At 44.3% G+C, this 22,398-nt stretch overlaps 1 protein-coding gene across 2 annotated transcripts in view; it reads left to right on the forward strand.

Moving 5' to 3' along the window:
- Nucleotides 1-21,734, forward strand: part of Wdfy1 (WD repeat and FYVE domain containing 1) — a 49,994-nt gene extending 28,260 nt beyond the window's left edge. The window contains exons 4-12 of one of the 2 annotated variants that reach the window (XM_006972116.4): nt 1,358-1,412; nt 4,207-4,357; nt 5,803-5,915; nt 8,335-8,461; nt 9,460-9,565; nt 14,636-14,737; nt 16,120-16,250; nt 17,654-17,762; nt 18,476-21,734. In XM_006972116.4, coding sequence (XP_006972178.1) covers nt 1,358-1,412; nt 4,207-4,357; nt 5,803-5,915; nt 8,335-8,461; nt 9,460-9,565; nt 14,636-14,737; nt 16,120-16,250; nt 17,654-17,762; nt 18,476-18,535 — 954 coding nt within the window. In that variant the 3' untranslated portion in view covers nt 18,536-21,734. The remainder of the gene's footprint in view (nt 1-1,357; nt 1,413-4,206; nt 4,358-5,802; nt 5,916-8,334; nt 8,462-9,459; nt 9,566-14,635; nt 14,738-16,119; nt 16,251-17,653; nt 17,763-18,475) is intronic. The other variant, XM_076549977.1, reaches the window with a different exon arrangement.
- The last annotated feature ends 664 nt before the right edge of the window (nt 21,735-22,398 follow it).

Genomic DNA, 22,398 nt, shown 5'->3' on the forward strand with positions numbered 1-22,398 from the left:
CGGCCAGGGCTAGGAGGGAGCACACCCCCCTGGCAGGCACAGAAACCTGGAACACAGTGGTAGGAGAAGGGACCGTGGTGGGAAAGCCTGAGGTTGCCTAGGAAGGGGTGATCATAAGAAAAGGGGTTTTTGCTGAGAAGGGGGTGAAGAGTCCTGTGTAGGTCAAAGATCTTTATTATTGTTTTAGTTGATTTGCCTTTTAATGTAAAGATGCCTTGATTAGTTTAAGGGCTGAGAAGAAAGAGCCAAAAGGGAGGATGGGCTGCTGCCCTGTCATTCATCCAGCCTTGGCAGGTGGCAAGGACCATTCTGCACACAGGGTAGCTAGCAATGTTGGGCAAAGCTCTGCCCCTCTCCTTCCAAAGACTTTGTAGGGATATCATGATGATGCACACACTCATGTGAGATAAACCCTCAAGTGTAAGCTGCAAGCTTCTTCTCCGGGTGGCAGTGTGTGCACTCGGGGATTCTTCTTCTGGTTACAGCACGTAAAAGCTGTGACTCTAGCAGAAAGGGATAGTGCAAATCTAATTCAGCAGGAGTCAGCAGTTGACCTCTGGGTTGGCCACCTTGTCTAGAGTGTCATTTACAGTGCCAATGAACTTTGGTACTCAGCAAAGCCCGATGAAGGACAGGAAGTCTATATTCCTTTATGTGTGTTTTTCTCACTCTAAATCAGTCTGCAGTTTATGATGTCTGCATTACATAGCACCTTAACAATTTAACACTGATCAGTAGGATTCCTAACTAGTGCATATTCTTTTGACTTTTATTGATTCTTTTCATTATAAAAGTGCATGCTTTTTTTCTCTCCTAATTATTTGGAAAATACAAGAATATCAAAAGACCCTCTACAATCTCTAAAATTTGTGTTTTAGAGGATATGTTTATGCACACAACATGCATATTTCCCTTATTAAATTGCTGAGCCATCCCCGTGTCCTTCCTGTAAGTCATCAACAGTGTTGACAACAGGTCTTTAACATTTGCTCCTTACGTGTTGTCTTGAGAGGTTTATTAGCTTAGTTTGGCATAGCCAAAGGAGCACCATTAACAAAGTGTTGTGGTTAGAGTGAGGCTGCCTTGAGGAGGAAGCATCGGACTCAAGCACTGAGTGAGTGAGCAGCAGTTTCTCTGTAGGATTCCAGCTGATCGATTCCTCCTTAAAGGAAATGATGGCCCAAGGACACGTTAGCTGGGAGGAGCGGTTCGAATCCCCTCTGTAGCTCACCTTGAGTGCCATGCCTTGTGACAAGCATTTTTTGGACTTTGATTCAAGTTTGGATTCTCTTTCAAGTTGAGCTCCTGTTGTTTGAAGAACTGTAACTGTCTATTTATTGCGTATGCTTGCTTTTAGGAATTTCACGTTTCTGAAGATTTTAATAAAATGAATTTTATCAAGACCTATCCAGGTAATGACACACACTCTTGCATGTGTACACGTTTAGACGCAAACACATTGAAGGTAGGTTTCCATATTAACATTTCCATTATATTGCACAGTTATATGAGAGAATATTAAGTTATTTATCCTCCTTTCCTGCTTCTTGCACTGACATTTTTGTATATTGTGTAAGTATACAAGATTTAACTTCACCATTCTTCTGTTATTGGAAGAAGATGTGCACTGCTTCCAGTTTTTGATTAACATACAGTACAATATACATGCCTGCGTTTGTGTGTACATGCACATGTCTGTAGGTGTAACTCATAGTTACATGTATAACTGTGTCTGTTCTTGGCTCTAGATGTGACACTGACTCTAGATGTTTAATTTTGATGACTTCTACTTAAGACAAATTCCTACAAGAGAAATAGCCAGGCCAAACATTAAAAGTTACTTAAGTGCTAGAGATCTATTTTTGCAAACTGCTTCCCAAACAAAAATGCAACTCCTTGCAACTTCATGACCAGTGAGCCAGTGAGGTGCCTGCCCTCTTGCTGGCTCTTCCTGACATGCCACCTTATTATTTGGTTCCAGTGTGATAGAAGAGTTCACAATTTTAAAATGACTTCAGCTTTATTTAGTGTTGGTCATTTGTCTTCTCTGAATGTCCATTGTGATTTGTGTCTGTATTCCCAGGGAGTTGCAGTGTGTTGTAACTGAGTTAAAAGCTGTGCTTTGGAACATCTATGAAATACACCTTTTAAGAAATTTGTTGCCGGGCGGTGGTGGCGCACGCCTTTAGTCCCAGCACTCGGGAGGCAGAGGCAGGCGGATCTCTGTGAGTTCGAGGCCAGCCTGGTCTCCAAAGCGAGTTCCAGGAAAGGCGCAAAGCTACACAGAGAAACCCTGTCTCGAAAAAACAAAAAAAAAAAGAAATTTGTATTTAAGTTTTCAGAGTTCTCTATGGGTTATATACAGCATAATTCTGTAGTGCTTTCTAGAGGTTGCATTTCATTGGTGACCTTTGACATCTAGAAAACCATATGGAAGACTGAACAGAGTTTGCCACATTTTTAATTCTACCGCATGGAAGATTTTAGAAACGGTGAGTGAAGCAGGATAAGCATTAACAGGATTCGCCATCCTTTCCTAAAAGACAATTTTGAAAAACTACAATAGCAAAAAGGATCTAAGCCTCCAAATAAGATAGCCGTTCCTGAGAAAATCAACTGACTGCTGTTCTGAGGCCTTTACTGTGAGCTGGGATAAGTCTTACTTCAGTTTGACAGCCACAGGTTCAGTGGGAAAAGTGTTTGGAGTCAGACAGAACAAATTCGTCTTTTAATTAGAAGACGTAGTCTCTGATTTTGTAAAAGCCATGTTCCTCGGTGTTTGTATCTGAAACTGATATGCACCCCGTGTCTGTGGAAATTAGAAATAGCATCAAAGCAGAAAAACATGAAACGAAAAGTGCACTCAGACCCACAGCAGTCCCTCAGTCACCGTCTGGGATCGGGGTTGCTTGGTCCTATGGCTGAGAGCCGTGGAAGCACCCTTGCAGTTCCGGGGCTTTCGGGGGAGGGGGGCGTGTAATTTTTAGCATAGCCTCCTCGCAGTCTGTGTGCATGACAGTCCCACTGCCTCTCGGGGTCCCCGAGTTCTTCTGAGCCGCTCACACAGCTGAGAGCAAAGGCAGCGCTTTCTCTGTCTGCCCTTTGGCCTTACTGAGCATTTACTAGATACCTACTGTGTGCAGTCTCGTGCCTGCTAGGGCGGAGTCATGCCACTGGCTTGGGTACCTGATCAACCTGAAACATTGCAGCGGTTAAGTGATAGCACGACTTCCTCCTTTCTCAGCTACTGGTTCAGAGGGCTTTACAGATGCTCTGTCGTTATAAATAATAATAAAAAATATACACAGAACTATTCCATAAAGGGCTTCTTTTAAAATTTCACAAAATTGCATTTGTTCTTATATACAATGCTAGTATTATAAAAAGAATCCTATTAGTAATGATTTATTTTGGGCGGTGGTGGCGCACGCCTTTAATCCCAGCACTCGGGAGGCAGAGGCGGGAGGATCTCTGTGAGTTCGAGGCCAGCCTGGGCTACAGAGTGAGATCCAGGACAGGCACCACAACTACACAGAGAAACCCTGTCTCAAAAAACAAAACAAAAACAAAACAAAACAATGATGATTTATTTTAGAATGGGTATATCTTCTATTAGATAAGTGCAAAAAGGTATTAGCCAGGTGTATGGGTGACTTTTCTGGTTGTTCTGACCAAAGACCTAACAAAAAGCAAATTAAGAGTGTAAAAAAGGGTTTAAGTTGTTTTAAAGTTTGGGGGTCCATCATCTATCATGGCAGGAAAGGGATGAGCCATGATGAACTAATCAGTTAAAAAACACCTTTACCTCTTGAGAAAAATCTGCCTCTGTTCATATAGATAGCATAATAAGGTCTTCAGAGCAAAAATAAAAATGTTCCTTTGAACACAATCAGACAGACAGATAATAAAAAAATAAAAATAAACAAAAAACAAAAAAACTTGTTTGCTGTTATTGGAATCCTTCTTAAACATGACCTTTCGTGTTTCCTGGCTTCTGACAGCCTTCCCTGTGTGGTGGCCCAGGGCTTTGGAAAGAGCCCTTGCCAGAACATGTGGGGGATAGAGAGAAGCAGATTGTCTGGAGTCTACTGGGATCCTGACTACACACTGTGGAAGCTGAGCCTCAGCTCTCTCCCAGTGTGGGGAGGTGTTTCTGAAGACAGCCTCTGTCCTGGAGGGCACTGACCCTCCGTTTGTCTCCTGCAGCCCATCAGAACCGAGTGTCTGCTATCATCTTCAGCTTGGCAGCCGAGTGGGTGATCAGCACAGGCCATGACAAGTGTGTGAGCTGGATGTGCACGCGCAGTGGGAACATGCTTGGCCGCCACTTTTTCGCATCCTGGGCTTCCTGCTTGCAGTATCCTTCAGAGTGCCGAACCCCTTCTTCCAGCCACCTCACACCTCACTGTTGAATTTGAAATTGAACTGTTAGTTATTCTGAAGGTAGAATGATTCCTGTCGATTTAACCTAGAATCCAAGAATTTCCGTGTCTGCCCTTCTTTTGTATAAAGCATATCTGTTAAAAATAATGACATAAATATGTTCTCTGTGGGAAATGTGTTTTTTTTATACAAAGTTGTACAGCCCTGCTAATGTAAGTCCTACCTTTCATTCCAAAATGAAAAACTTCACCTTACCCTGGGCTTTATACATGGGCTGCCAGGAGCTTTATACAAAACTTCACTTAATGCTTTTTTTTTTTTAATGAATGTGAAAGGGGCTTTGATTCTTAGAGTACTGTCATGGTGCCTCAGGCTCCCCAGATGCTAGCAATCCCTGCTTTAGCTTTCCAGCCATACGGATTGGTTTACACACAGCTCACCTCTGCTTGCACCAGTGACAACATGATGAAGACCGTAAGCACAGACAACACCCTAAGACAGTTCATGGTACTGTGCTGTCCTCCCCTACACACACACACACACACACACACACACACACACACACAGTTAAGGCTCCAACAGGGGAGAAGTGCTCATATATGCTTATATATTATATCATATGTTACATTCTAAGTGAGTTTTTCTGTCATGGATGAGAGCTCTCGTGATAACTTTGCAGAACAGAATCACAGCCATGGCCTGGCTTGTAGTTTTCCTGACCTTGTGTTCTGGACTATTAGTAGTCACTCGGTTTTGTGGACAATGTTGGTTTTCTACAAATGTCCATGGTTACAGAGTGAGAGAGGAATGAGTTGTTACTGGTAGTTAATATGCTTTCATCTGGCTACCACCACAGATAGCTGATGTCTGGATTATGGAACTACCCTCTGTAAGTTAAAGTAAGCCATGGTCTTCATGAGTCCGTATCCTGTGCTTGGCTGTCAGTATGTCATCCTTTTCAGAGACATTTCATAAAATGACATCCTGTTGCATTGTGTGTGTGTGTGTGTGTGTGTGTGTGTGTGTGTGTGTGTGTGTGTGTGTGTGTTTGCTGTTCTCACTGTTTAGCAACTTCATTCTTTAATGTTTTGTTACAACTTGATTGTAACTGCCTATCTGTCATCTCCCCCAGCTCTCATGTTTTTTATTGCTGGTTCCATATGCTTCCCTCACTATAGTAACTGTTGGCTGGATACTAGCTTTCCTTACAAATCCAGCTGCTTTAGTTTTTCTTCCAGGGTGTACCTGTCACTTCCTGCCATTTGCTCATTCATTGCCTTTCAGGTCGTGATTGAGGTTTGTGGTCACTCTCCTGGAATACCTGAGTTCCGTGTTAAACCTTTGTCTATGGCTGGTATTGCTTGCTTCGTGGGAGTATGATGAGATGGGTCCTGTTACCTGTCCTTGACTGCTTCTCAGGTATGATCTGGACACTCAGCACGCCTTCATTGGCGATTACTCGGGACAGATCACCCTGCTGAAGCTGGAGCAGAGCACCTGTTCAGTTATCACGACCCTCAAGGGACATGAAGGTAGGCTGTGGTCATAAGTTTCTCACCTATGTTAGGCATTCAGTGCTGTGGTTTTGGGAGTGGTCCCCTCCTTGTGACCAACCAGCTTTCAGTTTGATGGGATGGAAAAGAAAACTGTTGGTCAGATGTCACCTTCAATTTCACACATCAGAAATCCTGTCTGAATTGCTCAAAGGAACGCTTTGTGTGGCTTACCTTGTTGGCTTATTGATTGATCCACGGTTTCTGATGCTACCCCTGTCTATCCTGAAACTTAGCATGCAGCTCAGGCTGGCCTCAGTCCACAGTAATCCTGCATCAACCTCCTAAGTGCGGGAGTTTATAGTTGTGAGCCACCATGCCCAACAAGCTTTTAAAATTATTGTTTCCATAAGAACTTCTCCGGAGCAGGGTATAGTACTGGTTTTGAACCCAGGGCCGGTACATGCCAAGCAAGAACTCTACCACTGACCTACATCTCCATCTTCAGACCATTTCTTTTAAACAGATCTTTGGAAGACTTCCCACCACTGTTATTTTTCTTTTGTTAGTTTCTAGAGTGGTACAATTAGAGAAACTCCGTGGACTGGTCACCCTTATACTTGGTCACCGTGCACTGGGTAATGACTTGGGAGAGTGAAGCATTAGATAAAACTCCTTGTTTCTGTAGTGCAGTGTGGGGTGGGGCTCAGTGGAGGAAAGTAAAATTCTGTTGGCTGAATTGGGCAAACGTTTTCTGTGCATGTGAATGATAAGTGAATTTCCTCGACTACTGAGCTGAAATGTAATCTTTTTGTACAGATGGTTGGATCCCATTTCTGTGTGAGTCCCAGATTGGAACTTGGAGGTCTCTAGTTTAGACTAAAGAATTGAAAATTTGTTGAGAGGATCAATAGTGTGTTTATTTAAGATGGTACTTAGGCTTCTGAGTGCAACATGTTGGACTCATCAGACACTGTCCAGCTAAGTTGTTTAGATGAAATAGACTATCCAAGATCAGGGACTCTGGGGGAAAGCTGTGGCAGAGAAGCAAGGTTCCAGGTGAAGCTGCATCTTCTAAGGACAGAATGGGCCCTGAGGCTGCTGAGTGACTTTCCTATGTCAGACCGTGTTTATCTGTGGTTTAGGCCACTAGCTGACACGTGAGGGTCACAGGACTCAACACAATTCATGGAAAAAAAAAAAAAAGGGTCCCGAAGCTCAATTTGCCGAGTGCTTTTTGGTTTGGTTTTCACTTTATTTTGTTTTGAGAAGGTTTGTGTGGAAAACTGACTCATTTTACTTGCTCGTGAAGGTGACCTCATTAGTTTCTGTACCTCCAGGAGAATTGTTAGTGTGTGTCGTGTGTCACTGGTTCAGGGTTACTGTTTGTTAATAGCTGTTTCCTAGGCCAGTAGTAACGGTGGAAGACAAATCTCTAGAAACAAAAGATTCCCCCAAGGGCATTCAATTTGATAGGCTAGCTAGTACAAGAGTGTGAAATATAAGGTTTGGATTTTTTTTTTTTTGTTTTGTTTTGTTTTTCGAGACAGGGTTTCTCTGTGTAGCTTTGCGCCTTTCCTGGGACTCACTTGGTAGCCCAGGCTGGCCTCGAACTCACAGAGATCCGCCTGGCTCTGCCTCCCTAGTGCTGGGATTAAAGGCGTGAGCCATCACCGCCCGGCTGGGTTTGGATTTTTTTTTTAAGCTGAATTTCTTTGATATATTTATTTCATATACCTGCACCATTTTTTTTTCTTGAGGCATTAATTTAATTTCCACACATAAAAACATCCTAGGGTAAATGTCTATAAAGTCTCATGGGTCTGGAATAACCTAGATCTGCATCTTATATAAAACACCCACAGTAAACTACAGGTGTTTTTTCTTGACATATTGGTGGGATTTCTTTCTATCGAGAAGTTTTCTGATGTTTTATTTTTAACTACTTTATAAATTATTGGTACAGAGCAAAGAAAACCTTTTTTTTTTTTCCATGAACCATTGAGTTTATTGGGGTTCCTTACAGGAGCAGGGATAACTCAAAGGCAGCTGCATCACTGAAAGTCCACCATGAGATGCAGGAAGTAAACAACTCACAAGTCTCAGGAAGTCCCTGAGAGTTAGCAGATGCACAGAGAACCCTTTCCCCACTCACCAAGGATATATAAGCAGTAACTAACGATGGCTAAGAAGAGACTCTGCAACCTTTTGAGCTGCCTGCCAGGAAAAACTTTTAAAGCTATGTGGCTCACAGCCAGAAATCCTCACCTTCCAAGTTTGGATAATGGATTTGCGGTGGTTTCTCCATGACTCATGAGAGTTGTGGTTTGAATGGGTCTTTGCACGACAAAGGTCGATGTTTCACTCAAAGGCTCAGCTGGTAGTGTGGTTCTCCATGCAGTTGTTGCACATATGTCCTGATGCGGAGCTCTGTTTGACCCCTCTCTCGCGTGCCTAGGTAGTATCGCCTGCCTTTGGTGGGACCCCCTTCAACGGTTACTCTTCTCGGGAGCCTCCGACAACAGCATCATCATGTGGGACATCGGCGGAAGGAAAGGCCGGACACTTCTCCTTCAGGGCCACCAGTATGTGACCATTTGGGGTTGGGACCGTGAGTCAGGAGAGGAGGGCACTGGTATTCTGGACTATCTTCATTTTAACTGCTTCTGTCACTCCTATGTAAAAAGGAGAAAATGGAGTGTGAGGTGTTCTTCCTCATTTAGTCTAAAGAAATCACCACTCTTTTCTCCCAAGGAATGGTCCTGGTGAAATACCTATTTAAAGCACCATGGATCAGAGACTGGAGGCGAGAACTTTGACCATGGCAGATTGTGTGTGTTCAAGTACCAGGCTACTCCTGAGCTGGGGGCATAAGCATTCTATTAAACTGTAAAATACATTTCATTAAAAAGGGTCCTGTGCATGGATAGCTAAGTCACTTAAGCCCTGACACTGTAATACTTAGGGCTTGTCCTACAGCCTGGGAAAAGGAGCGCCTCCTTCACTCCTTCACTATGTTTTCCTTTCTTCCTTGTTGCTGGTCAGGCCGTACCTGTTGACTGTAATTACAGTCAAGTTGAAATTTAGCCAGGAAAAAAGTTAGGTGCAAAAGTTACCAGGTCAGGAGATTGTTTGCCTGGCATCGAGGTCCGAGAGCCTTCGGGAAGAGGGCAGAGTTCTACCTGGGTGTGCATGTGAGTCACCTGTGGCTGCGTGGGCAGGTGGCTGGTCATGGCCCTGGTGATCTGACTACTTTTTCATATGAACTGTTGCCAGTCAGAGTTGCATTCTGTTTTGTCTTTGAATAAGTAAATGCATTGTGGTGATGGACACAGACATCTGTAGTTCTTAGCCCTCTCCAACTTGCATTTTAAATGACAGGTTCAGAAGGAGCAGCATTTATTTTGTAGAGACTATGATCTGGGTAATGGTAAGGCATGCTGGGTGAAGTCTGTCATACAGTCCTTGTCACCACATCAAATAATAAAGTAGCCCCCGGGAACAGAGGGAGGGAGAGTGCTGCGCTCCAGTGACGGGCTCTGGGTTTGTCTGTGTTGACATGTGACTTGTGTACCCTTTGCAGTGACAGGGTGCAGTCACTCTGCTACCTGCAGCTCACGAGGCAGCTTGTCTCCTGCTCCTCGGATGGCGGGATTGCGGTGTGGAACATGGATGTTAGCAGAGAAGAGGTAAGAAGCAAGAACCTGGCAGGCGGGTCAAAGGAGAGCCTTCTCCGGCTTCTCAATCTGCCACCTTGCAGGTTGGAAGTTGTGTAAACAATCCCGCCTCTCTTACTGCTCCACCTGTGGATTATTGTCTAACAAAGTTCTTTCAAGTTCTTAACATTAACTTACTTTATTGGTGTGCGTGCGTGCGTGCGTGCGTGCGTATGTAAGTATGATATGTATGTATCATATATATATATATATATATATATATATATATATATATATATATATATATACACACACACACACACACACACACACACACACACACAGGTTACACATGCATGTGAAGGCCAGAGGTCAAAATTGGGTGTCTTCCCCTCTTACTCTCCATCTTAGTATTGGAGACATCAAGGCTGGTGCTCACTGATTGGACTAGCCTGGCTGGCCAGCAAACCCCAGGGATCCCCTTTTTCCACCTCCCCAGCACTGGCATAGACCACCCTGCCTGGCTTTTTGTGTCAGTGCCTGGGGTCTGAACTCACAGACAGCACCTTGCTGACTCAGCCGCCTCTCCAGCCCTCTCTGGTGTGCGGTAACCTGCACCGGGTGAGACTTTCTGGCATTGGTGAGCAATACAAAAAGATGGGCAGCATTTAGGTTGAATATCAGCTTGGACTCTTTGCCACCAGCAGCCTTCTAGCTCATCCAGGGATCTGGACCCATGCAGGCCTTCTGAAGTATTCATGTGACTCGTAGCATTTCAGTTTGGAAGCCCTGAGAAGGATGTCGCAGGACATAGCTAGGCAGTGTCGTCATGGAGAAACTGTACCTCTGTTCTCTGCTTTTATTTTGTCCTGCGCTCTCTTCCACTGGGTCTGTGCTGATAACAGATTTCTTTTTAGGCAACTTGATTTTTAAATTTCATTGAGCCACTAAGTAGGTGTGAGACTTTGTTTAGGTTAAGTGTTTTAATCTCTGGGTGTCTGTTTTCTCCTCTACAAAGTGAAATCATTTCCTGAGATGATGTCTAAGGCCTCCTCCCTTTCTTTAGCATCTGTAACTGTCTGCTCAGTCTCCCTGCCATACTTTTATTTTAGGACACACTGCAGGGACTGTGCTTGACCTTGTCATCGTGTGGTTCTTCAGTTAATCACCCCATGCAAATTTCTGAAAATAGATTCCGGTGGAGGGATGTGTCCGTCCATAGGCTTTTTATAGCTGTCATCAGATGGTTTTCAGGCAGGATTTCCTGCTCATCTCTGCTAGGACCAGGGCGGTCCTTCTTTGCTCAGTGCTATCTGTGGCTTGTGATGGTGATGGCAAAAGCAAAGTGCTGTGGATATCTCTCTATATAAATAAAACACTGATGGCCAGTGACCAGGCAGGAAGTATAGGCGGGACAAGGAGAGAGGAAAATTGGGAAAACAGGAAGAAGGGGGGAGAGACACTGTAGCCACCGCCAGGACAAGCAACATGTAAAGATGCCGGTAAGCCACCAGCCACGTGGCAAGGTATAGATTTATAAAAATGGGTTAATTTAAGATATAAGAACAGTTAGCAAGAAGCCTGCCACGGCCATACAGTTTATAAATAATGTAAGCGTCTGAGTGATTATTTTATACATGGATTGTGGGACTGCGGGGTTTGGTGGAAGCTGGAGAGAAGCCCTCCAGCAATAGCGGTCCTTCTTTGCTCAGTGCTATCTGTGGCTTGTGATGTTGATGGCAAAAGCAGATTCCAAAGAAGGACGATGGCTGGTAAGGACATCTCCACTTGAGAAGCATTCATCAAGCTCTTACAGAGTGGCCACACAGTCTGTCAACTTAGGGGAAACACATGGTAGATGTTGTTTGGGTGTTGCGTGGTTTTTAAATTGTGTGTGTGTGTGTGTGTGTGTGTGTGTGTGTGTGTGTGTGTGTGTGCACGCGCGCGCGCACACACACACACACACACACACACACACACACAAGCTTCTGCCCTGCACTCTCCCCTTTGCTTAATCCCTTTGAGACAGATCTCTCACTGAACCTGGAGGTCATGGCTTTTGTCTAGGCTGGCTGACCAGCAAGTCCAAGCCATCCTGTCTCTGTTGACCACCCCCCACTGGAGTTACAGATGTGTAACTCTGTGTAGCATTTATGAGAATTCTGGGGTTCTGAATTCAGGTCTTCATGCTTGTACAGCAAGGCTCTTACCCAGCAGGCCATCTCCCAAGTCCTGGTGAATTTTTTTTGATACCTCATTGTAACAGGTATTGTCTTCCGTGGTGTCACACGTGTTCCCAATGCTGTCCTGCATGTAGGTCATTGTGCAGTTCAGGGTGCTCTGTGTGCCATTGCAGTGGGGGCCGCGTTCATCCAGAGTCCCCCGTAAGCTTCTACGCATGGCTCTGCTCTGTGTGGTGCTCACTGAATAGACCTTAGTTTTTAGTATGCCCCCTAAGTACTAATCGGGGGCTCCAGTCTACAGGAAGCAGTAGTGACAGACTCGTTTTCAGCTTCTCACCCACAAGAAACATGCGGCTAAGTGGAAGAAAACAGACTGCCCCATGACTGATAATATGTGGTGCCTAACACAGAGGCGTGCTAATTGCTAGGTTTCCTGGCAGCCTTGTGTGGCAAGCCAAACAGGAAACTCTGGTTACATGACTGCTGTTTAACTTCTGGTTTTGCACACTCTAAAAAAATCTTTTGGTAAGGCTTGGAGTGGTGTAGCCTACAATATACTTAGCGCCAGCTCTGTATCGCTGCTTGATAATGCTTTCCTTGCACGGTCTATTAAGACCCTGCTCCGTGTTCCTCAGCCAGGACTGTATGCGCCAAGAATGGCTGGTGTGCTGTTCTGTCTCCCAGGTTCTTGATCCATTGTTTCCCAGTCTTCTCCTGAGAGAGCAGAGGTGTGTGAGGGAGGGTGCATTTCCTGTATCACCGGGGATGATTGTTGGGATTCTCTCACGGGTTTCACCACTCCAGTTTCAACACCTTTGTTTGCCTCTGTGCATTCCTTCAGAAAATGCAGTCAGAAAGTGGGAGCAGCACCCTTCCTTCAAATGACAAAATGCGAACTGCAGTTGTACATGTGGGAAAAGAAAATTGTAGGCCTCTCTGTCAAGGTGCTTCCTGTGGGGCAGAGATGACTTCCTGTTAGTCATCTCTGGAAGAGAGGGGAAAGCAAATGATATCAAAAGAGGCATTATTTTTGGTAGCTGCTAAGTTTTTCTAGCTAAGGAAATGCAGTGCAAAGGTGAGCAGCCTGCTGTCTGTGAGGTCTGACCCTGTCAGGGATCCGGACAGTGTCCAGGTCTTCCTTAGCCAGGATTCAGAGGGAAAAGCACGGTTCTCCAGTCCACACCGCTCACCTGGAGTATCTGTGGAAGTTAGTCACCTGTCCATCCCGACAGGACTGTTCTAGCCCCTCATGGCTATTAGCTCTCTGTGGCTGTCAGCCCCTCCCAGAATAGAGCACATTTGTTTCCCTGCCGGATTGTAATCAGGGCTGTTCCTTTTTAGAAGTGAGTGTATGAAGTATGAATGGACAAGTAACTATTTAAGGAGAATGTTTAAGCAGGCAGACTTCAGGATGGGTAATACTGTATCAGTACAGTATCAGTGAGTTAGCAGTGGCCGTAATAAAGTGGGATTATTCTTGCGTTCTCTTTGTTCAGATTAGCCAGGTGGAACAGGATGTAGACAGGAGATAGAAAGTCACCGTGCTTAGTTAATATCCTCTTTTTTGAGCTGAGGATCTTGCTGGATGGTAGAGCGTTTGCCTAGTGTGGGTGCCTAGGCCCTGGCTCCCCATCACTCTTTGCGCTCTTTCTTAAGCCAAGGTTTCGTGTAACCCACACCAGCCTGGGAGTCTTTGTAGCCTGAGCATGACCTTGACCTCCGGGTCTTCCTCGGCTTCACTGCCTGAGCACTGGGATATAGGCGTCCACCACCACATGGACTTGTTCAGTGCTGGGTATCAAACCCAGGGCGCCTCCATCCTGGGCAAGTACTCCACAATTGAGCTTTGTCCCTGGCTCCTCTTTGCTCCTTTTCACTCTTCTCGGTGCAAATAACCCTTTTTCTCCTTAGACAGCACTCACAAAGCTAAGTGGCTCATAATGGCTTAGGGTTTAACACTGACTTCTGAGTATTAACAAAATTAAGTTATGGATTTCTTTATTAAAATGTGTTCCAAACCACACGTTTATTTCTGCGCTGATTATAGTTTGCTATCTCAAGGTATAAAAAAAAAAACGTATGTTTTCTTCCCTTGTTCTCTTCGGCCCTCTAGTTCAACAAAGTAATGCTCAGTCTCAATCCATGGCTCTCCAAGGCCCAAGCTTAACTGTCATTCTCCAGAACTGTGTTTTGAGACCCCCACAAAACAGCATTGAGAAGGGCTGTGTGGCAGGTGGCAGTCTGTGAGAAGACCCTCGTTGGTCAGTGTGGAGAAGTGAATGCCGGAGTTGACTGTTCAGTAGCGGGCAGAGGATTCATAGGGGCAGTGGGCCTGCTCCTGAGGCCTGGGCAGGATGGCGAGGGTGGTGAGTCTGTCTGGCATGATGCCCACACAGAACAACTAGAAGTTTCTATTTTGTCAGTCTGTCTTACCGTGGCCCTACACACATTTCCAAGAGGTCGTTCAGGTTGGGCAAGAAATGCGTTTTTATTCAAGTAGATACAGATTTCAGATAGCTTTAGCATAAAAAAAGAAATATCTAAGACAGTCCTTAAAGATTCAAATTATTCTCTTACTTGTAGGTTACAATTTGAACAACCTCATAAGCACTGCTAAAATTGTCATGATTGGTCAAAATAGAAGCATGAGTCAGGTATGGTGGTACACACCTATGGTTGTAGCACTTGAGAGGCTGAGGCAGGAGGATTGCTACAAGTTCCAGGTCAGCCAAACTACATAGTGAGACAGTCTCCTAAAACCAACCAAACATATAAAAACAACAACAAAACAATCTATACACCATGGTATTGATCATGGCAACTTCAGCTAACATACATTGTGGAATTTAAAAGAAATATGAACTCTAGAAAGTTCTCGAACTCTGAACTAATGTCTGAACTCTGTCTGCATTGTCCCTAGGCCCCGCAGTGGTTGGAAAGCGATTCCTGTCAGAAGTGTGAGCAGCCCTTCTTCTGGAATATAAAGCAGATGTGGGACACCAAGACCCTGGGGTTGAGACAGGTCAGTAGCTAGTGTTTCCTCATCTTGTAAGGATTTTGTACCTCATCATTTGTATCATTAATTTGAATTTTTAGGAAATCATACTTTGTTCTTCCAAACGTGGTTAATTCCTCCATTGTTTAATATTGCTGCTATGTGACTGACAATGAGCATAGTCTGTCCTGGGGCTGGTGAGAGCTCTTCTGTAACTGTTTGTCCTGCATTGGAAAGCTAGGGATGCCTAGAGAAGCCTAGAGTCTGCTGTGAAACTGCAGAAATGCTTGCATTTGGCACTATTTCCTATCAAAGTCAGCATTTCATACTAGCTAAGAATAAAATTAGAAAAATGAGGAGATTCAGCGATGCGCCTTAAGTCGTCACTAGCAGGTTAATAACAGCCCTCCCCAGGGTGTCTCCAGTTCTGTTGACTATTACTTCATTCTGAGTTGTGCCGGTATAAATACATCTGGAACATTTTCATTAAGACTTTCTCAAATCTCTCTTAAACTTTTTAAATGAAGAAACGGGCCCCCAATAGCCTATTTCTGAGCTCCCAATAGCTTGAGGTGCTCACGTGACTCCTAAGTCCTGTAGTGCCGTGCATTCCTGCACTGTCTGGCAGGTGGTTGCTCACTCAGGCCAGTATAGATGTGGTCAGCTAAGTGAGAATGCGGTAATTTTGTTCACCGTTGGTGGTGAGGGATTAGCCTAGCACTGTATGTGTTACTACCGTGGCTTTCACTCAGAGAACTGCCCCTCAAGGCCCCATCCAGACCAGCAGCCCAGGCTGGGCCTCTTTTATTTCTTATCACCCTGAAATGCTCTGCGGGATGCTTGTGTAGTGGTGAATAGCACATTATATATAGTTGGTGACATATTCCTTCTGAAGAAAACTCGGAGGGGTGAATTTTATGCATTAATAATTAATAGGAGAGAGAGAAATGGTCATTAAAGTGTCAGTGGTTAAAGTCTGTTACAGTCAGTCAGTAATAATTACTGGAGTGTTTTTGAATGTTCTGGAGGCTTATTTCCAGAGCCAGACTTTGAAAGGTCAAAAGACCACTATTCCCCTGTACAGATTATTTTAAAACTTACTTTAATGGAGGAGTAGATTTTCTTCCAGAATCTCCAGCAATTGAGTTCTTAAGAGAACTTGAGTTTGGTTTGAATATTGTTGCTTATTGTAGACCAGACACCGTAGGTCAACAGACACACTGTTGTCCAGTTTTTGTTGTTGTTGTTGTTTTGTTTTGTTTTTTTGAGACCCTTGCCTGTCGAGCATATGGAGTGTCAGTTGATGATGCCGTGAATGTTGGGGGTCTCTCAAGCATCTTCTCCGCAGCCCTCTTTCCCCTGCTTTCCCATGAAGCAAAGCTAACTCCTGTCTCCCTCCACCCCGGAAGCATCACTGCAGGAAGTGTGGGCAGGCAGTCTGCGGGAAGTGCAGCAGCAAGCGGTCCAGTTACCCGGTCATGGGCTTCGAGTTCCAAGTCCGAGTCTGTGATTCCTGTTACGACTCCATCAAAGACGAAGAGTAAGTGCCCACTGGAATTTGTCTTACTGTGTCCCGCCCCGCTCTGTTTGACGGGCATCTGAATGTGGGCAGCCTGAGGAAGGATCTCAGTTTCTACCCACATGCTTATCTCTTTGGGATGTCATAAACCATTTCCGTTTGTTTGTTTTGAATGACATTTGTTTATTCGTGGGTAGAGCATGTGTGTGTCACAGCGTGGGTGTGGAGGTTCAAGGACAGCTTGTGGAGTCCCTCTTCCCTAAGAATCGAACTGGTGGGAAAAGTACCTTAACTTGCTCAGCCATCTTGTCAATCCACATTTGAAGAGAAGTTCCTGTCCTACTTAGTGACTTTGGGTTGCTACTGTTTATCCCAAGCTGCTCCACTGGCTCGGACAGGTTTTTGTTTTTGTTTTTAATGATTTATTTATTTTATTTTATGTGCATTGGTGTTTTCCTGCATGCAAGTCTGTGTGAGGGTGTCATATCTCCTGAAACTGGAGTTATAGACAGTTGTGAGCTGCCATGTGGGTGCTGGGAATTGAACCTGGGTCCTCTGGAAGAATAGCCAGTGCTCTTAACTGCTGAGCCATCTCTCCAGTCCCCAGGACAGTTTTTTTGAGTACTGTGAGGCTGGCTAGGAGTAGTCTAGCCCCTGGGACCCAACTCCCAGGGCTCTGTGCAGAGACATGTTCTTGTGTAAGTGACGGCAGTGGTTGGGCTAGCCGACCTTTGTCCACTCATACAAATTTAGTTACTAAGAAGGCTGCGAAGACCTGCGCTCTTTCTTCAAACACTCTTAAATAACTTGATCAGACATGCCCTGATGTGGGCAGGTCCTTTAAGAGGATAATCACCATTATCTTTCCTTTCTCCTTGAACCATGGCTGCAGTAGCAGAGGCCTGTGTCCCTGCTCATGATGGCCAGTGATCTGATGGGAGGAAGTGGTGCTATTGGCTACAGAACAGAGTCCTGCATCATGGCTCTTATGGGTGGCAGAGGTTCAGGGGCATCTCTTACTGACGAATTTTGCCCATAGTCTCCTCCAGAGCTATTCTTCTCTAGTGTTATGGGCTCATGTTTTTATGTTTATGTGCCAGTCTTTCTAATGAAAACAACCCGTTTATTTTTATGCTGAGTAACCCCTTCTCCACCTCTTTGAGGTCCTGGCATTGGAGCCAAAGCCTCCTTAATTCTAGGCAAATCCTCTGCCATTGAGCTATACTCTTAGGCCTGATGAAACCTTTTGTACAGACAGCCTGGTTATTACCTTCCTGTACTCCTTTAATTGTAAACCATTGCTGTTTTTTAGAAGCTAATGTTAACACCGTTACTGTACACAAGCCACCTGTATTGCTAAAGGATCCCTTAGGTTTTCCTCTCGGTATAGTCAGTACGTTTCAGCGACACTTTTTCTCTGTTAGTCGGACTTCTCTAGCAACATTTCATGAAGGAAAACACAACATTTCCCATATGTCCATGGACATTGCAAGGGGACTGATGGTGACCTGTGGGACAGATCGTGTTGTAAAGGTAAGCTGGCCCGTTGGCATCCCACCTGAGATAGAGCCATCCTCATGCTGTGAATGGGCTTCCAGACATTTCTAATAACATTGCCATTCACCTTTGCTTTTTAGAATCAACTGACTGCCTGCTCAGAGCCCTGAGTGACTAAGCAGATGTTTGTGACCCCCTACACCCTGGGGTGGGGGTCACTCTGGTTCTTGTTTGGTCAGGATGGTGAGGGCTAGGTGCCCTTTAGATCCTGGGGGTTGTGAGCTGGACTCAAGGTTTCCCCTCCCATCTGGCTTGGGTCTTTGCCAATCCTTGTCCGCAACCTTTCCTTTCTTCTTGGCTAATGTTCCTTTGCATCCTATCCTATTTGTGAGGAATAATCACTGTTCTTTTAAACTAATTTCTAGATCACAAATAGAAGTTGAAGTAAATGTTTACTTAGTTGAGCCGTGAAACTGAAATATTTTATATTCTTAGACATTATAGTAAAATATTACAACATTGTTTTCAGATTTCAAGATGCTACCTAGAAGTGTTTTTCTTGTTGTTTGTTTTGGGTTTTTGTTTTGTTTCGTTTTATTTTCAGTGTAGTTAGTGAACTACATTGCTTTATCTGTATATAAGTCTTAAGGGGGTTTTTCTAGCCAAAAGGCAGGCAAGTCTGGGTCAGTGCTGACTCTTGAAATGAGACCCAGTGGTAAGTGTACTTTCTCTGTGTGCCTTCCTTGTAGATATGGGATATGACTCCTGTGGTGGGCTGCAGCCTGGCAACTGGATTTTCTCCACACTGATCCTGGAGCTGGGTGATGTCTGCTACACTTTGCGTACAGTGACCACCATGAAACGAAACCTTCATGTAGCTCAAGCCACTGTCATGTAAATGGACAGTAACCACCTAAAAAAACAAATCAATATTTTTAAAAAGAAAAAATATATATATAAGTGTGTTTTGGGGTATTTGTGGAAATTAATCTGTGGGGATTAACACCTAAAAGGTCTGTCCATAGTGATCTCCTAAGGAATGGAATTTCCTCAGCAAAACTGCCTCATGAACATTGAATCAGCGGGTAAGGAGGAAGTGATCCAGCAAATGAAGGTTTTAGAGGGAAAAATTTTTAACAAAAAAAGATTAATGCTTAGAACTTCTTCAGCGCAAACCCGTGAGCATACATGGATTCTACGGAGAGAGAGGGTCCTTTGAGGGCCCTGAGGGCACTCTGCTGTCTGGGCAAGAGCTGAAGGAAGGGCTGTCTGTCTTTCTTCAGGAGAGTTGGTAGGGTGTAAGAAACTCAAGCTTCCTCCCTCCAGGCTGGCTGTATGGGAATGCTCTCCGCAGTGAGTTGCTGATAGGCATCTTCAAGGTACCTGTTCCGTCAGGTCGAGCTTGTAATCTGCTCGTAATTGGCTCACTGCTGTTGTTTCTCTCCCAGCCAGTGTCCCATGGGTGAACGTTTACAATTGTCATTTCACAAGACAGCCCACAGTTGTCCCTTTCTCCCAAACCCCATCTGTGGACAAAGCTTTTTTATGGTGCTGTTGTACAAGCCGCCTGACATTTTTTTCTTCATAGCTAGTCATGACCCTTGGCAGACTCAGCTACCGGCATGGTGGCGATGGATGCCATCAGCCTGGTCCATGGAACAGATATAGCCCAGTCCTGCTAACAGATACATTTGTTGGCCGTCCCACGATGAGCCCCTGCGATACGGTAGCAATTTATGCCCCTCAGAACAAGTACTCGGAAGCTTTTACGTCATGTTATGCTGTGATTGTCACTAGTTGTCGCGCATGTTGCATAGGAAGAAATGGGTGGCCCATTGCTGAAATTATCAACCAGGCCTTGTACGGTAACCCCTAACTTGTAAATCACTTGTCATGTTTGGAAAAGCTGTTGTATAAAATGCATTTTCCAGGTGTTTGACCAGATTACCAGAATGAGGAGAAGGGGGACGGAAAGCCTGCGGTGAATGTCCAGATGTGTATGTATGTTTGTGTTAACAGTAGCACATGAGTTATTCCGGTAGAACTGTGGGAGCCAACAGGAAAGGGCCCAGTGCTTTAAAGGCTAAGTAATGAATGGCCACAGCGTCTTTGTGATGCCTGCTAATGGGTATCCACTAAAAATCTCACTGCTGCTCTGTGTTGGATTACATCACGATCAGGGCCATTGGGCCTGATAGGACTAAGGGACTAAAAATGTCTTATTAACATGGCTTACAGGGAGGGAAAAGTTTATATCGGGCAATAAAACTATTGATGACCATGATACAAATGAGGAAAGAAAAGGCAGCCAGGTGTACTGGGTTCTAGCTTTACACTGGAAGCTCTTGTCTTCAGAAGTAGGACCAAAGGGTTTTGTTGCCCCTTTTAATTTGTATGTTACGTCACCTTAACTGGCAATCCTTCACCAGATTCTGCTTCCACTCTACATGATGTGTATTGCTAATGTGCTTTGGACAAGAGACTGGGGGATGCTGTGAAACCACAATGTAGAGTGTTCCCCCTGGTCTGCTTCCCTCAGCTCAGTCCGTGGTTCTGCCCACGCCAAGGGAACTAGAACATGATGGAGTCGTCGCCCTGTGGAATAGTGCTGAGCCCTGTGTGGTTTCGTTTTCCTAAAACCGTCTGTAAAATGTGACTTTTGGACATCTGTGGTAGATTGAACTGAACACTCTATATTTTTGAAGCTTTTTTTTTATTTTGAAAGCCTCTTTCTTGGTGTAAAACCCTGTGTGGTGTGGAGAACATGAGGTCGGTTTGAGCTTTCTAAGGGGCTTAGAAATCAAGGAAGGAATTTCTGTTTAAGGAAGAACTAGGACGGGGACCTTGGGAAGGAATGCAGTTTGCTCCTCACTTGGGCCTGTGATCACTTCCTTCAGAAATGTTGGTGCCAGGCTCTTCCTGTGTGTCACACGTCAGGTAGCAAACGGGGTCATATTTTTTATAGAGGGTGAAAATTATATTCTCAAGTTTACTGACTGGGCACACGAGGTAGGGACAGTAAGGCGCATGCTCTTTGCCTTATTTGGACTCTGTTGCAAAATGAGTCCCTGAAGATAGTTCCTCAAGTGACAGCGACCATCTTTTCCATCCCAGAATTCTCAAGTTCATGTGTACAGATGAGGGGCAAGAACTGCAGAATGTTAGAGAAGAGTCTTGTACTTAGATCTAGTGTGTGCTAAAGTGATGCCAAGTCTTTATTCTCAACATGTTCTTCAGTGGTCCTGTGTTCGTTGGTCCCAGTGATAGCAATAGGCCTGTGATTGGTGGAAACCACTCATTCTTCACTAGGTTGTAACTGTTTACTGTGTCCTGCTCTTAACCCGCTGCCTGGAGGACACCAATAAACACTTATTCCAGAGTTTATTACTTTGTTCTCCCTTACAGTGATTCACTTTGTTAGCATCTATGTTTATTACATGGTCAAAATTGATCAAAATATACAATAAATAGAATAGCAGCCCAGACCCAAGAAGATATTTTTGAAAATCAGTGTTTCATTAAAGTACTATTGATATCTCCCAAATGACAAGAATCCAGTTACTATTAATGAAAAACGATCTATCTGCTCATTATAAATGGGAGGCTTAACAAATAAGTAATACATGCTAATTTCTGAAAGTGTCTAATGCTTAATTGTTAATTGTGAGTGGATTCTTGAATGTCTCGTCTATCTTCTGCAGTTTACTATATAATAACTCTTTGAGTAAGTTGAAATTTAATTGTGCAGCAAATTTCGATCAGAGAACAATTTAAAATGTTTTATTCTGTAGGCTTTTTTGACTTGGGAAGCAAAAAGGTGACATTAAGTAATTCGATTTGTCCTTGTACAGCTGTGTTTCCATATAATACTGTGTGCTCTGTGTATCCCAGAGAGGCTGGAAAATTTTGTCCTTTCTATTTGTGGGTTTGTTTTTGTGGGGCATTTGTTGTTGTTGTTTGTTTATTTTTTGGAGAATATGCATATAATAAAATCTCCCTTGCTTGTTACCATGCTGCTTAACTTGTGTTTGTTCTGTTTGCTCTGGACACAGCACAGGACATGTCTATGTCTGTGTCACCCTGACTTGGCATCCCATGTATGGTGATATTTTATTTATGCTGAAATGTGATTTTATTTGTATGTTAATAAATTAAGTTGCCTGGGGGTCAGAGCTAATAGCAAGCCATTTAGCAGAAGTCTGGCAGTGGTAGCACATGCTCTTAATCCCGATCACCTGGCAGGCAGATCTCTGTGTGTTCAAGGACACAGCCAGCATGGAGACACACGCTTAATATCAACCATAGAGATAATCTCAATATCAACCATAGAAACCTGGAGGTCTGTATAGACAGGCAGTGGCGAGGAGGTCATGTGGTTGGGTTTACAACCAATGAGAGGGCAGAACATAAAGTCAATAAAAAGACAGACACACAGGAAGTAGGTCTCTTTCTGAGGGGAAGGACGACAGCGAGGGGTAAGAAGGCGGTCTTGGTCTTAGCTCTTGGCTGCTGCTCAGGCCTCTTGGGCTTTTAACTCTGCATTTGGCTCTGTGTTTCTTATTTAATAAACCGTTCAGAATTACATCTTCACCCATATGCTCTGGACAAGTTACCCACATTATCTTTTTAAATTCTAGCATCACACCTCAAGTTATCTTTCATTTTCATTCTA

Source organism: Peromyscus maniculatus, chromosome 13 (assembly GCF_049852395.1).
Source record: "Peromyscus maniculatus bairdii isolate BWxNUB_F1_BW_parent chromosome 13, HU_Pman_BW_mat_3.1, whole genome shotgun sequence".
In the NCBI taxonomy this organism is placed as follows: domain Eukaryota; kingdom Metazoa; phylum Chordata; class Mammalia; order Rodentia; family Cricetidae; genus Peromyscus; species Peromyscus maniculatus.